The following is a 15,495-nucleotide window of genomic DNA, read 5'->3' on the forward strand; positions in this document are numbered from 1 at the left end:
CCGTTCGTGGGCTGACCCTGGTCTCTCCGTTGGAAGGAAGGAAAAGCTCGTGGGGCCGCTCACCTTGGGAGAGTGAATCTCAAACCACTAAGAAAAAAAGTCAGGAAATCTACGGATTCTACCTCCAAAATATCTGAAAAATACATGCTTTCCTGCTTTATCTGTTTTTCTTTTCTTTGTTAGAACCTTTAATACACAGAGTAGACTGAGCAAAATCCTTGGTTATGATACGTTATCATCATTGCTCCGTAAGTGACGTTTTTCTCTCTCCTGGCTCCCTCAGTATATGCGTATATATATATACACACACATTCATCCTTTCGTTCCCTGTCTCCCAAAGAAATCATTACCATGGTTTGTAGTCATCATTTCCTTTCATATGTATATACGTATCTTTAAAATATACATATTTATTTATTTTGGCTGCGCCGGGTCTTAGTTGCAGCACGCGGGACGTTTTAGTTGCGGCATGCATGCGGGCTCTAGTTCCTCCACCAGAAATCGAACCCAGGTCCCCTGCACTGGGAGCATGGAGTCTTAACCACTGGACCACCAGGGGAATCCCCATATGTATATATCTTTATCATATATACGTGTGATGAAAAAAAAGTTTAGATTGTTTCTGAATCTCATAAGATTTATGTCTTTCTCTAGAAGTATTCTGGGACTTGTTTCACTCGACACTTTGAGGTTCATCCAAGCTGTTTCATATAGGTGTTATTTATTCATTTCACTGCTGTACCAAATTCCACCCATTTTCCTGTTGATGGGCATGTCCCTGGGTGCACTATGCAAAAGTTTCTCTTGGGTATGCTCTCCTTTCCTGTCACATTACTGTTGACCAATTTCAGGTTCTTATCATCTTTTGTTAGTGCCATGGCAATAGCTGCCTAACTTATCCTTCCTCTCATTTCACCCCTCCAATCTACTCTCCATACTGCCAAAGGGTTCCATCTGGAAGTCATACTGGCTCCCCGTATTCTGGTGGAGAAAGTCAAACATGACTGCTACTCCTGGGCCTCTGTGCACCTGCCTGATATCATTATCTTCCTACTGTTCTCACCTCCCCACTCTGCATTCACTTGATGATTCAGCAACATTAAACCTTTATTGATTCCCCTAAATACCAAGCTACTGCATAACTCAGTTTATTGTATCTGCTACTTCTTCCTGAAACATCCTCTCCCTACTTCCTAAAGAACTCTTCCTCCCCTTAGGAGTAAATACTATCATGAATTCAATATTTCTCATTCTCATGCCTTTTTAAAAAAAAATTTATTTTTATTTATTTATTATTTTTGGCTGTGTTGGGTCTTCGTTGCTGCACGCAGGCTTTCTCTAGTTGCGGTGAGCAGGGGCTACTCTTCGTTGCGGTACGCGGGCTTCTCTTGCTGCGGAGCGCGGGCTCTAGAGCACTTGGGCTTCAGTAGATGTGGCGCATGGGCTCAGTAGTTGTGGCTCATGGGCTTAGTTGCTCCGCGACATGTGGGATCTTCCCTGAGCAGGGCTTGAACCCGTGTCCCCTGCATTGGCAGGCAGATTCTTAACCACTGCGCCACCAGGGAAGTCCATGCCTTTATATGTATATTTTTACTACATATGTATGTATCCCTAACTAACATGAAGTATTGCTTTACATGATTTAAAACTTTGTATAAATGTTATTATGCCTGCTGTTTATTCCCCTACAGTTTGCTTTTTTCACTCACCATTGTTTTTTTTTTTTTTTAAACATCTTTATTGAAGTATAATTGCTTTACAATGGTGTGTTACTTTCTGCTTTATAACAAAGTGAATCAGTTATACATATACATATGTTCCCATATCTCTTCCCTCTTGCATCTCCCTCCCTCCCACCCTCCCTATCCCACCCCTCTAGGTGGTCACAAAGCACCGAGCTGATCTCCCTGTGCTATGCGGCTGCTTCCCACTAGCTATCTATTTTACATTTGGTAGTGTATATATGTCCATGACACTCTCTCACCCTGTCACATCTCACCCCTCCCCCTCCCCATATCCTCAAGTCCATTCTCTAGTAGGTCTGTGTCTTTATTCCCGTCTTGCCACTAGGTTCTTCATGACCTTTTTTTTTTCCCCTTAGATTCCATATATATGTGTTAGCATACTGTATTTGTTTTTCTCTTTCTGACTTACTTCACTCTGTATGACAGACTAACTCCATCCACCTCATTACAAATACCTCCATTTCATTTCTTTTTATGGCTGAGTAATATTCCATTGTATATATGTGCCACATCTTCTTTATCCATTCATCCGATGATGGACACCTAGGTTGCTTCCATGTCCTGGCTATTGTGAACAGAGCTGCAATGAATATTTCGGTACATGACTCTTTCTGAATTATGGTTTTCTCAGGGTATATGCCCAGTAGTGGGATTGCTGGGTCGTATGGTAGTTCTATTTTTAGTTTTTTAAGGAACCTCCATACTGTTCTCCATAGTGGCTGTATCAATTTACATTCCCACCAACAGTGCAAGAGTGTTCCCTTTTCTCCACACCCTCTCCAGCATTTATTGTTTATAGATTTTTTGATGATGGCCATTCTGACTGGTGTGAGGTGATACCTCATTGTAGTTTTGATTTGCATTTCTCTAATGATTAATGATGTTGAGCATTCTTTCATGTGTCTGTTGGCAATCTGTATATCTTCTTTGGAGAAATGTCTATTTAGGTCTTCTGCCCATTTTTGGATTGGGTTGTTCGTTTTTTTGTTATTGAGCTGCATGAGCTGCTTGTAAATCTTGGAGATTAATCCTTTGTCAGTTGCTTCATTTGCAAATATTTTCTCCCATTCTGAGGGTTGTCTTTTGGTCTTGTTTATGGTTTCCTTTGCTGTGCAAAAGCTTTTAAGTTTCATTAGGTCCCATTTGTTTATTTGTGTTTTTATTTCCATTTCTCTAGGAGCTGGGTCAAAAAGGATCTTGCTGTGATTTATGTCATAGAGTGTTCTGCCTATGTTTTCCTCTAAGAGTTTGATAGTGTCTGGCCTTACACTTAGGTCTTTAATCCATTTTGAGTTTATTTTTGTGTATGGTGTCAGGGAGTGTTCTAATTTCATACTTTTACATGTACCTGTCCAATTTTCCCAGCACCACTTATTGAAGAGGCTGTCTTTTCTCCACTGTATATGCTTGCCTCCTTTATCAAAGATAAGGTGACCATATGTGCGTGGGCTTATCTCTGGGCTTTCTATCCTGTTCCATTGATCTATATTTCTGTTTTTGTGCCAGTACCAAACTGTCTTGATTACTGTAGCTTTGTAATATAGTCTGAAGTCAGGGAGCCTGATTCCTCCAGTTCCATTTTTCGTTCTCAAGATTGCTTTGGCTATTCGGGGTCTTTTGTGTTTCCATACAAATTGTGAAATTTTTTGTTCTAGTTCTGTGAAAAATGCCAGTGGTAGTTTGATAGGGATTGCATTGAATCTGTAGATTGCTTTGGGTAGCAGAGTCATTTTCACAATGTTGATTCTTCCAATCCAAGAACATGGTATATCTCTCCATCTATTTGTATCATCTTTAATTTCTTTCATCAGTGTCCTATAATTTTCTGCTTACAGGTCTTTTGTCTCCTTAGGTAGGTTTATTCCTAGATATTTTATTCTTTTTGTTGCAATGGTAAACGGGAGTGTTTTCTTAATTTCACTTTCAGATTTTTCATCATTAGTATACAGGAATGCAAGAGATTTCTGTGCATTAATTTTGTATCCTGCTACTTTACCAAATTCATTGATTAGCTCTAGTAGTTTTCTGGTAGCATCTTTTGGATTCTCTATGTATAGTATCATGTCATCTGCAAACAGTGACAGCTTTACTTCTTCTTTTCCGATTTGGATTCCTTTTATTTCTTTTTCTTCTCTGATTGCTGTGGCTAACACTTCCAAAACTATGTTGAATAATAGTGGTGAGAGTGGGCAACCTTGTCTTGTTCCTGATCTTAGTGGAAATGGTTTCAGTTTTTCACCATTGAGGACAGTGTTGGCTGTGGGTTTGTCATATACGGCCTTTATTATGTTGAGGAAAGTTCCCTCTGTGCCTACTTTCTGCTGGACTTTTATCATAAATGGGTGTTGAATTTTGTCGAAAGCTTTCTCTGCATCTATTGAGATGATCATATGGTTTTTCTCCTTCAATTTGTTAATATGATGTATCACGTTGATTGATTTGCGTATATTGAAGAATCCTTGCATTCCTGGAATAAACCCCACTTGATCATGGTGTATAATCCTTTCAATGTGCTGTTGGATTCTGTTTGCTAGTATTTTGTTGAGGATTTTTGCATCTATGTTCATCAGTGATATTGGCCTGTAGTTTTCTTTCTTTGTGACATCTTTGTCTGGTTTTGGTATCAGGGTGATGGTGGCCTCGTAGAATGAGTTGGGGAGTGTTCCTCCCTCTGCAATATTTTGGAAGAGTTTGAGAAGGATAGGTGTTAGCTCTTCTCTAAATGTTTGATAGAATTCGCCTGTGAAGCCATCTGGTCCTGGGCTTTTGTGTGTTGGAAGATTTTTAATCACAGTTTCAATTTCAGTGCTTGTGATTGGTCTGTTCATATTTTCTATTTCTTCCTGGTTCAGTCTTGGCAGGTTGTGCATTTCTAAGAATCTGTCCATTTCTTCCAGGTTGTCCATTTTATTGGCATAGAGTTGCTTGTAGTAATCTCTCATGATCGTTTGTATTTCTGCAGTGTCAGTGGTTACTTCTCCTTTTTCATTTCTAATTCTATTTCACCATTGTTTTTTGATGTTAACCTCTGCTGAGATGTGAGGTTCTAATTCATTCCCTTTGACATCTCTATAACATCCACTGAATGAATGCACATGAGCTATCCGTTCTCCTATCATAAGACTATGAGCTTATTTTCCCATTTTGCTTTTACAGACAGTGCTGCTTTAACCTTCTTGGGCAGTCTCCTTGTGCACACACCTGAGAGTTTCTCTGGGGTTTATACTTAGGAGATGCTGCTGCTTTTTAACTAGGAGGGCTCAATAATACCCACCTCAAAGGGTGCTGTGAAAACCTATGAGGTAGTGCAAATAAAGCACGATTTCAAGCATTCAAACATTAATTCTTGCTGTTAGACTATCTCTCAAATGTATATGAAAAACTGGGACATAAAGGGTGATAGTCTGGTGCCGGAATGATAAAGAAGTATAATACATGTGCTTCTGTAGCTCCCAGAATACCTAGCCGATTGTAATTTTCTGCCCATGTCATGCTGTTTCTTCACCTGCAAATCTCTGCCCATGCTGCTGTGTCCTTGGGCTTGAAATGGTCTCCTCCAGTTCTGGTTCTCCCCCTCCGCACTTATCCCTGTCTGCTACTTCTCTGAAGCCTTCCCTGATTCCTCAGGCTGCCTTGAGTACCCTTTCCCCTTTACCTCCTACATCTCTCTCACCATCTTTATATGCTTTTCCATAATCCTCTCTAAATGGTCAATGTCTTAGATATAGGGCCTACATTTTAATCATCTTTGTATCGAGGCACTGAGTATAGTACCTGGTACATGTGCTGATAAATGCATGTGGAATGAGTGAATTTAGGAATTCTTGGGAGGAAAGCAATTAACAGCTAAGGATTTCTAAGAGCCAAAGGAAGAACGATGGAAGCAACTGTGCTGCTTGAGTAAGAACACAGGGACCAGAGAGAGTGTAAAGTTTTGTCAATGACGTAATTATACAGGATATAATGGACTATTCAGGAGGGAACCTGCTCCTATCATTCTGGAATGTGAGTGCTAGGTGTGCACAAGAACTTCTTTGATCCTGTGATTATGCAATGAATGACTAAATCAGCCAGTGAATACACTTGAAAGCAGTGAGCAAACCCTGGCTTATTTAACACTGCTAGGCATTAGCTGTTATTGGTCTAAAGCAGGATTGGCAAACATCTTCTGTAAAAGGCCAGACAGTAAATATTTTTGACTTTGTGGGCCATATGGTCTTTGTTGCAAATATTCAACTCTGCTGTTGTAGTGTGAAAGCAGCCATAGAAAATATGTAAACAAGTGAGTATGGCTGTTTTCTTATACAATTTAATTTGTCATCATTGGAATTTGAACTTCGTATAATTTTCATGTGTCACAAAATCTATCATGTGTCACAAAATATTCTTCTGACTTTTCCCCCCAACCATTAAAGAAGGTACAAACCGTTCTTAGTTCACAGGCCCAAAGGAAACTTGTTGACCCCTGGCCTAAATGAATCTTAGCTCTGGGTACGAAGGAAGGTCGAATCCAATGATAAAGGGCTGTTCTTTTACTGAAAAAGGCCTTAGAAAAAGATTTAAAATCTTGCAGCTCCCTTGATTTGCCACCAGATGGTGGTCCCTGCAGATGTGTGACTCAGACAGTGAGTCTTTCAACAGAAGGGATGATTGGAGTTTTTCCAGGTTGTGGTAGATCAGCCAGTGTGGTATTAACGCAGGCACACAAACTGTCTCAATGATTCAAAATGGTTACTCGAGGTTTCATTTCTCCACCTTCATGCTTATTTGTACATATTCCCTGAACTGCAGCATATCCAACTGAAGGGAACACGATCATTCTTTTAAGACCTCTGAGATTATTTGCTTGAAGATCCAGGACAATAATACAAATACAGAATATGGTTAAAGATTTTAGGGCTGCAATGTGAAATCTGGGAACAGATTCTACCCAAGACGAAAGTTAACCAGTGGAGCTTATAGTAAGGGCTACTTGAAACCCGTGTCTAGTCTTGTGATGTTACGCTAATAACTCTCTCCAAAACAGCCCCCAGTCCTGGCCTCTTCACAGCACCTCTTTCTACCCCTTTTTTTTTGGCTGCACAGCGCGGCATGTGGGATCTTAGTTCCCCGACCAGGGATCGAACCCGTGCCCCTACAGTGGAAGCACGGATTCTTAACCACTGGACTGCCAGGGAAGTCTAACCTTCTACCCTTAAGGTGCACGACTGGGGATCCAGCATTACCCTTGCTTAGCACATGCTGCCCACAGTTGCCCCACACCTTCTTTAGGGTATGGGAGTACTCAGTAGCCATAGTGATGTCCTTGGCATGTGCGTGTGGCCTGAATGGGGAGGGAAGTTCAGCTAAAATAGAGGTAAATGGGACCATAGTGGTCATTCTCGTCACCGTTTGTCTGGAATCTCCCAGCTCAGACCACTCTCTTGGACCAGGGGTCCTTTGACTTGAACGGTCTCATTTTTCTTCTTTTCTCACCACCCTTCTTTATCCAGATACACCAAAGAAAGAGACTGGATGGTTGTTAAAATCATTAACAACGGAAAAAGTTTCCATCTCTTTGGAGCAGAAAAGGGCTCAACAGAAACATGATTGTGAGGGTCTGTGAAGCTCAAGTTTACGATCTTAACTGCTAAACCACATTGCCATATGGTTATGTCCACTCTGGCCTCCTAGTTTGCTCTCTCAGGAAATGCAGAATGAATCTACTGCTTCTTCCATACTGTGATGAATGACGTTGAAGAAAGGTCTCATGTCCTTCCTGAATCTTTTCTTCTCTGGCTAAACAGCCCCAGTAGAGCAATAAGAAAGCCTTTCAAAACTCTAGATGTGCTTTTCCTGATGACGAAGACCAGCAATTCTCGATGGAGGCAGTTCCACTAGTTAGGGGGCATCTGAGAAACGTGGGGGTAACTTTTGGTTGTCACGATGATTGAGGGGTGCTACTCACGTATTGTGGGCAGGGCTAGGGCCAGCAAGAAAGGTTTGGATCCCAGTGGGGAAAAAAAAGAACTGGAGGGGGGCAGATGAGCAAAAAACGTTTACATAGGATTTGTGTTGATACGTAATATAGCAGGGCCCTGTGCTCCCTTCCCTATCACCAGCCTGATAACTAGAGCCGATATCCCCTGTCTCACTGGTCCTGGCCAGAGGTGCTGGATGTCCTGGGAAGCAAGGGACAGCCCTGTACGTTAAAGTTTCTCTGCCCATCCTATACAACTTCAAATATCCAGATGTGTATTTCACTTATGTAAAATTGTTACCAAACTCAGGTTCGCTGCTCGCCGCTCAAAAGCTAATAATTTGAGAGGCAAGCGTCAGTAGAAAGGAAGGATACTTTAATCAGAAAAGACGGCAATCTGGGGAGAAGTTGGACTCACGTCCAGAGGCCAACTTTGAAGATTCTGCTCAGCCGTGACAGTTTTTAAAGGGGAAAAAGGGGAAGAATCTCAGTGAATCATCGAGGCAGGAGGTTGGGTTCTGCATCATTCTCCATTAGGTAGACTGGCTGACTCTTTCTTCAGATGTGATCTTGCCTGCGTGATCTACCTGCAGGATTGCTTAAGGGGGCTGTTGGGGGTAGAGAGCTAGTCATTTGTTAATTGTTTAATTCTTCATTTTTATATCTTTTTATCTAGGAAAAGAATCAACAGATTAGACAAAGCATGGTGTGCATTCAGGAGAACATAAGTCAGGAGTTAGGTTAAATGCCTAGTGATCTCATTCCTATAATTAGGTTCTTTCAAGGTTAGAGGGGAACAGAAATGGGCAAACAGGAAAGGGGCAAAAGAGCTGCTTTCAAAATCTTGTTTATAATTATCTGAGTCTAGAACTCTGTTTTATGTAATCTTAGAGCAGTTTTTGTAAAGTTTTAATCTACACTAAATTTTCCAGGAATGTAACTTCTTGTTAACTGAAGAAAGATTATACTTTCTTTCATTCAGAACTTGACTAGGAGTCATTCACCATTTCAGAAAATCATGTCACAGACAACAATGCCTTGTGTGGTATTTGTGTTCCCCAAATCAATCTACATCTTTAGCTCTCACTATCATAGTGATTCTACTTAGAGGTGCAAACATCTGACTACTTTATCATGTTTTCTAGTGTAGTTGTACTCAAGCATGTGTCTTGTGAGCACATTGACATATTTAATTTACAATGACTATATATAGTTTTATTATAATTTAACTTTCATTTTTATTTCTCCCTTATTAGGTTAGACCAGTGTCTTAGTCCATTTGAGCTGCAATAACAAAATAGCAAAGACTGGGTAGTTTGTAAACAACAGAAATTTATTTCTCATGTTCCTGGAAGCTTGAAGTCTTAGATCAGGGTGCGAGCATGTTTGGCTGAAGGTTCCCTTCCAGGTCACAGGATTCTCCTTGTGTCCTCACATGGCAGAAGAGAAGGGCCTAGGGAATCTCTCTGGAGACTCTTCTATAAGGCACTATGTAATCTCATTCATGAGGGTTCCACCTTCATGATTTAAGTACCCCCCAAATGTTCCACCTATTAATACCATCACCTTTGGGAGTAAGGATTTCTACATATGAATTTGGTGGGGGACACAAACGTTCGGACTATATGAGTTAGTAATTTATGTTTTTTAAGTTTAAGAACTGATAAATTCTGTATGAATTTTATTTCAGATCAGCAAAAGGGATTTTATATAGTACTATAATGAGAAACTAAGTATAATACTTTATGTGTTAGTTTTCTATTGCTGCTGTAACAAATTACTTAGTGGCATAAAATAACAAATTTACTATCTTAAAGTTTGCTGGTCAGAAGCCAGAAATGGGATTCACTGGGCTTAAATCAAGGTGTCGTCAGGGCCATGCTTCCTTTGAGGGCTCTTGGGAGAGCAGCTGTACCCCTGCCTTTTCTAGTTTCTAGAGGGTGCCAGCATTTCTCTGCTCATAGCCCCTTCCTCCAATTTCAAAGCCAAGAGTATAGCATCTTCAACTGTCTCTCTGACTCTGACCCTCTTGCTTCCACTGTTACATCTCCACCTGACTCTGACCCCCCCAACCTCCTCTTATAAGGATTCCTGTGATTCCATTGGGTCCTCTTGGACAATCCAGGGATAATCTCCCTCTCTCGAGATACTTAGTTTAATCACATTTGCAAAGTCCCTTTTGCTATGTAAAGTAACATATTCACAGGTCTAGGGAGTAGGACCTGGACCTCTTTGGGGAACCATTATTCTGTCTACCACACTTTAATAATATAATTCTTGTTGTTCTGATAAGGTTGAGACTCAGTTGAAGCTAAAGCACTGGGTTTGATGCTCCCGCTCTCTTTCTGACTTGGGGCAGGTAGATTTCTTCCTTGACCTTGGCTTGGGCTGAACCTGTTCCAGGGGTATAAGTGTCTAGAGAAGAACAACACCATCCCTACCAGGCTGAGCTGCCGGCTCCCAAGGGTGGACTCTGGCTGTTGCCAGGCAATGTGGATGCAGGCATTCATTTGAAACTAACCTGAAGAACTCCTTTTATTTATTTTTTAAATAAATTTATTTATTTATTTATTTTTGGCTGCGTTGGGTCTTCGTTGCTGTGCGCGGGCTTTCTCTAGTTGTGGCGAGCAGGAGCTACTCTTCGTTACGGTGCGCGGGCTTCTCATTGCTGTGGCTTCTCTTGTTGCGGAGTACGGGCTCTAGGCCCGCGGGCTCAGTAGTTGTGGCCCACGGGCTTAGTTGCTCTGCACGGGCTTAGTTGCTCCGTGGCATGTGGGATCTTCCCGGACCAGGGCTTGAACCCATGTCCCCTGCATTGGCAGGAGGATTCTTAACTGCTGCGCCACCAGGGAAGCCCAGAACTCCTTTTTAATCATTTTTTTTCCCTGAGAGCATGTGATGTTTACTTTTGGGGGCACCCCGTTTTAAAGGTCTTAACGTGTTTGGATCTTTTGGATACATCAGAAGTCACTGAGTTATTCTCTGGTTCCAGGGGCTATGTGTTATGACCTAAAAATTGGGATACATGGTCTGACAGAGGATTCTGCACCTGCTTCCAAGAGTCAAAGAAGTTTCAGGAGATGCAGTTTGGTTAAAGACACATTAGAATTTCTAGCATATCTTGATGGTTTGGGGAAGATAACGTGACAGAATAAATAAAATAAATTTGCTATCATTTAATAAGTTCTGTACTAAGTACCAAGTGCTGTGCTATGTCCTTTGTATATATTATCTCGTTTACCAGAGAGGTAGAAATTATCACTCTTGTTTTACAGGTACTATCTCAAAGTTGTCCTAGTAGGCTCAAAAGTCAAACACAGATCTATCTGACTCAGAAGCCAGTGCTTGTAAACTACTACACTCACAGAAACCCAGAGCACAGAAATCTGTAAACAGATGCATCCCTGAAACTAAAAATATTACCTTGAAGATAAGCCATAGCTCCAGATCTGTAAATGTCTTTCTTTTCAACATCAGTGAGAGCTGCCTGGAGATCAAGATGAGTAGCATTTAGTGCAATAGAGATTTTAGAATAATCCTTCCAATGTCCTCATTCCTGGGAAAGAAGAAGGTAATGGTATTTTTCTGGCAGCAGACACCCATTCAAGAGAGATTTGATAGAATGATAGACACGAGGGTTTTCATTTTCAAGGCCTACCTCCTCTCATAATACAGCCTGAGTAATACATCATCAGGGAACGCTCAGACCTCCATGCCCCAGGTGGGGATGTTGTGGGAGCCCCAGGTAATACTGGAGAAGAGGAATGTCCCTTGGAGCCTAAATAGTACTGTTATATACATGGCAAAGGGGTCAGTTTAGCATCTGTTGCTTTCTGCCAACAATCTACCCGTGGGGGAGGGAGTAGGGAAACAAGGCGCCCATCTCACTTGAGAAAGTCCAAGCCTGACAGCTGAAGGGTCCCAGAGCAGCAAGCATCACCTCGCCTCTTCTCTTGGACAATTTCAGCTGTCTGCTTTGGATTGACAGAGGCATCTGGCTGCTAAAAATACCCTACTGACCAAGTGCTGCCTATTCCAAATACAGCTGAGCATGACTGCAATCCAGGACTTAACTACTCCTTGCAAAGGAACTTTTCAAAAGTTTTCAGGCCCAATTTGAGAAGCACACCAGCCCATGGTCGTTTTCTACTTTGTCAGCTTTGCTGGGCGGTGAATGGGACCCTTCCCAGGTCACCGTCCTCTGGCCTGGCCCATCCCTGTCTCCAGGAAAAGAGGCAGAGGGGGAGTGAGGCCCCAGTGGCTGAGAGGGGGTAGGGAAGGGGAGGTGCCTGTCCATTTATGGTCTTGCTGTTGGGACGCTGAAGGTGCTGAAATAGCAGCGAGGACACGGGACTTGGCTCAGTGTTAAATATCGGCTGAGCTGCCCGAAGGTTCTGAGATGACAATAGGGGGAATGGAGAACGTGGAGGTCTTCACTTCTGAGGGCAAAGGCAGGGGTCTGAAGGCCACTAAGGAGTTCTGGGCTGCTGACGTCATCTTTGCCGAGCGGGCTTATTCCGCAGTGGTCTTTGACAGGTACGGAATGTGGGTTGTTGCCTTCTTTTCTCCCATTGGTTTGGCCGGTGCCACATTCTCGAATACTTCGCTCTCAAAATCAGCAGGGAAAGGGATACAATCCATGTGACCATTGATAACGCAGGGCACTCGGACAGCTAAGTGTTTGCTGGCATGACTGTTTCTGCAAAGAGTCATGGCCAATGGGATTTGCTCTGGTGCCCAGGAGGGTTGCAAAGGTGAGCAAAGGCTTTGGGGCACGCTCTCAGAACACCAGTGAACTTGGCTGAGTGGGAGTGCTGTGTGTGGAGAGGGTGGAGGGACAGGGAGTGGAGAGGTGGGTGTGTTGCCCTAGGAAATGTTCTCGTATGGAAGGCTCCATGTTTTTAGCTTCTGAGGTGTAATAAATATATTAGAGGATTAAGTAATTGCTGAGACTTTAAAAAAAGTAATTGTAAATACACAAGTGACTCTGGAATCCACTTACCTTTAAAAATTAGAATATCTCCAATGAACTGGAATCCCCTTTCACCTTTCCCACCCCATGTCCCAGCCCCCTCTGTCTTTCCTCAGAGGTAACCCTTGTTATGATTTTAATGTGTTTCCTTCTAGAATGTTCTTGTACTATTACATATATCTCTCTATCTCTATCTATCTATCTATCTATGTACCTGCCTGCCTATGTATATCTGTACTTATCAAGAAGTATAGCTGTAGTTTGTCTGTTTTTTCTTTTTAACAGAAATGGTGTCATACTTCTTTTTTTTTTTCTGGCTGCGCCATGTAGCTTGGGGGACCTCAGGTCCCCGACCTGGGATTGAACCCGGGCCATGGCAGTGAAAGCCTGGAATGTTAACCACTAGGCCATCAGAGAACTCCCAATGGTATCATACTTTAGATGTCATTCTGGAACTTTCTCTTTTCACTCAACGACATGTTTTGATATATATCCTTATGGGAATTATAAGTCTATAGCCACTTCTTTTAAATCCTCAAAGATCTGTGTCTTTCCTGCCCACATGTAGATCTATCCATGTTGATACATATGCTATATGGACTGCTGTGGATTTTAACTGCTGTGGATTTTCTACCCTATGAATATATGAACTTTTGAAAATCTATTCCCCTATTGAGAGACATTTGGTGGTTTCCAGTTTTTCATAAAAACAAACATTTCTATGATCAAAATCCTTGACCATGTCCACTTGTATACATGTGTGATTATTCTCTAGCATAAATGGCTAGAAGAGGAATCACTGTGCCATAGGGTGTGCTGTTTTCCATTTTAATAGGATCTCCAAAGTGGCTCTATTAAATTACATCCCCATTTCCCCACAATCCTGTCCATACTTGACCACCAAACTTTTAAAGTAGTAGTAAATCTTTCTTTATTAACAAAACAAAACAAAACCCTGCACTGTGATAAAATTATGACAGTATTCTCTGAGCCCCAGAACTTGGGTGACCTGCCTGACGTTGAAGTGGTCTGAATTAAGACGACCTCTGATAATCTAGGCTTTGTGGTTGGCTCACTGTATGACCATCCTGAGAATAGGCACGGCTTTTCAGAGATAATTTGAGTAGCATTCAAATCCTCATTTCTTCCAGCTTACCAAGACCTTCAGGGAAAAGGCAGTGAACAGAGTATACGGCTAGCTACAGCTGAAGAATTTAGGGGGGCTGAGATGACAGTAATACCTCTTCAAGGGGCGTGTGTCTTTATTTACTTGTGTGTGTGTGTTGGGGGCAGTTGAGGAGTCAGTTGGATTCAGAATTAAGACATAAAAAGCTAGAAACACAGGAACTCTGAACAATGATCTTGTTACTATTGCTGAGTTGCCACCTTGCCTTTTATGGAACACCTCAGTGGGTGTCTCCAATTCCCTAAAAGCCAATATAGCCAATCACGTTACGTTTTCAAGAGCGTTTGGAATTGAACAGGTTTTCCTTCCATTACAAGAGTAAAACTTAGGAAGAAAAAAAATGTATCTTCACATGAAGCTAACATTAACATTGTTGTCTATTTCCTTCCAGCTTATTTTAAAACATAGGTTTCATTTGTACTATTAGCTGGGATCTTATAAACTATCATGGCTTTTCATTTAATGATTTAAGTACCTTCTGTGTTACTATACTCTCTTCATAAACATAGTATTTAACGGCTGCATGCTTTTTGACCACTCCTTTATAACTGGACATTTAGGTTGTTTACCTGTTTTTCTTACTATAAAGAATTCATCATTCATTTGAAGTAATAACTATAAAAAACTTTAGTGTATGTTGTGGATAAAATGCTAATAAAATCTTATATTATTGTTACAACAGTAATAAAAATTAGGATGATTGGAGTAAGCAATCTTTAAAATGATTAAAAACAATTTAAAAGACTATTTTAAAAAGTGATTTACCCAGCACACCTGAAATTAACACAACATTGTTAATCAACTATATTTCAATAAAAAAAAAAGAAATATAGAAATTCAAATTACTGTTTCACAATTTAAAAAAAGGGATATACTCAAACTCATCACTGCACAGATGAGGGAACTGCTTGGGTGCACCTGAGACAGCCCAGAGAGGCATCAGAGGAAAGCTTTGCTCATCCTGTCTTCACTCCAATTTTAGGCTCCTGTTGAGACTCAGCCACTGTAGAGGAGAAACCTGACTGGAGAGGTAGGACCAGGTGACCCACAAAGTCACTCTATAAAAGAGGCACCTTCTAATCCATGTTATTGCAAGCCAGGCTTTCTGCCTTACCCTCCAAACACAAACATGAAGAAAGATTTTATCTTTAGTTGAGTACTGCATTAAATGAAAATCTCTTCTTGCAAACGATACATGACATGTACATGTATGTATATATGTATGTTATGAAGCATTACAACAAATGAACCCCTGTGAAACCACCATCCTACTTAACTAGAACATTCTAATACATGCATCTTTCCTATCTTTCCCTATCCTGTCTCATACTTGTTGCAAAGGTAACTACAGCAGTATCCTGAATTTTGTGTTATTTATTCCCCTGCCTTTTGAATGATAGTTTTATCACATATGTACATAGTCCTAAACAATATATACTTTAGTTTTTATAATTTATTTTTCATCTTTTCTATATAGCTTTTTTTTTTTTAAGATTTAATTTTATTGATTTTTGGCTGCGTTGGGTCTTCGTTGCTGCGTGCAGCCTTTCTCTAGTTGTGGCGAGCGGGGGCTACTCTTCGTTGCGGTGTGCGGGCTTCCCCTTGGAGTGGCTTCTCTTGTTGGGGAGCACGG

The 15,495-nt window shown here is 41.3% G+C and overlaps 1 protein-coding gene across 1 annotated transcript in view; it reads left to right on the forward strand.

Moving 5' to 3' along the window:
* Nucleotides 1-12,103: 12,103 nt before the first annotated feature.
* Nucleotides 12,104-15,495, forward strand: part of SMYD1 (SET and MYND domain containing 1) — a 39,311-nt gene continuing 35,919 nt past the window's right edge. The window contains exon 1 of the mRNA XM_061210805.1: nt 12,104-12,240. Within this exon, the coding sequence (XP_061066788.1) occupies nt 12,104-12,240 (137 nt within the window). The remainder of the gene's footprint in view (nt 12,241-15,495) is intronic.

The sequence above is a fragment of the Eubalaena glacialis genome, chromosome 14 (genome assembly GCF_028564815.1).
Source record: "Eubalaena glacialis isolate mEubGla1 chromosome 14, mEubGla1.1.hap2.+ XY, whole genome shotgun sequence".
NCBI lineage: Eukaryota > Metazoa > Chordata > Mammalia > Artiodactyla > Balaenidae > Eubalaena > Eubalaena glacialis.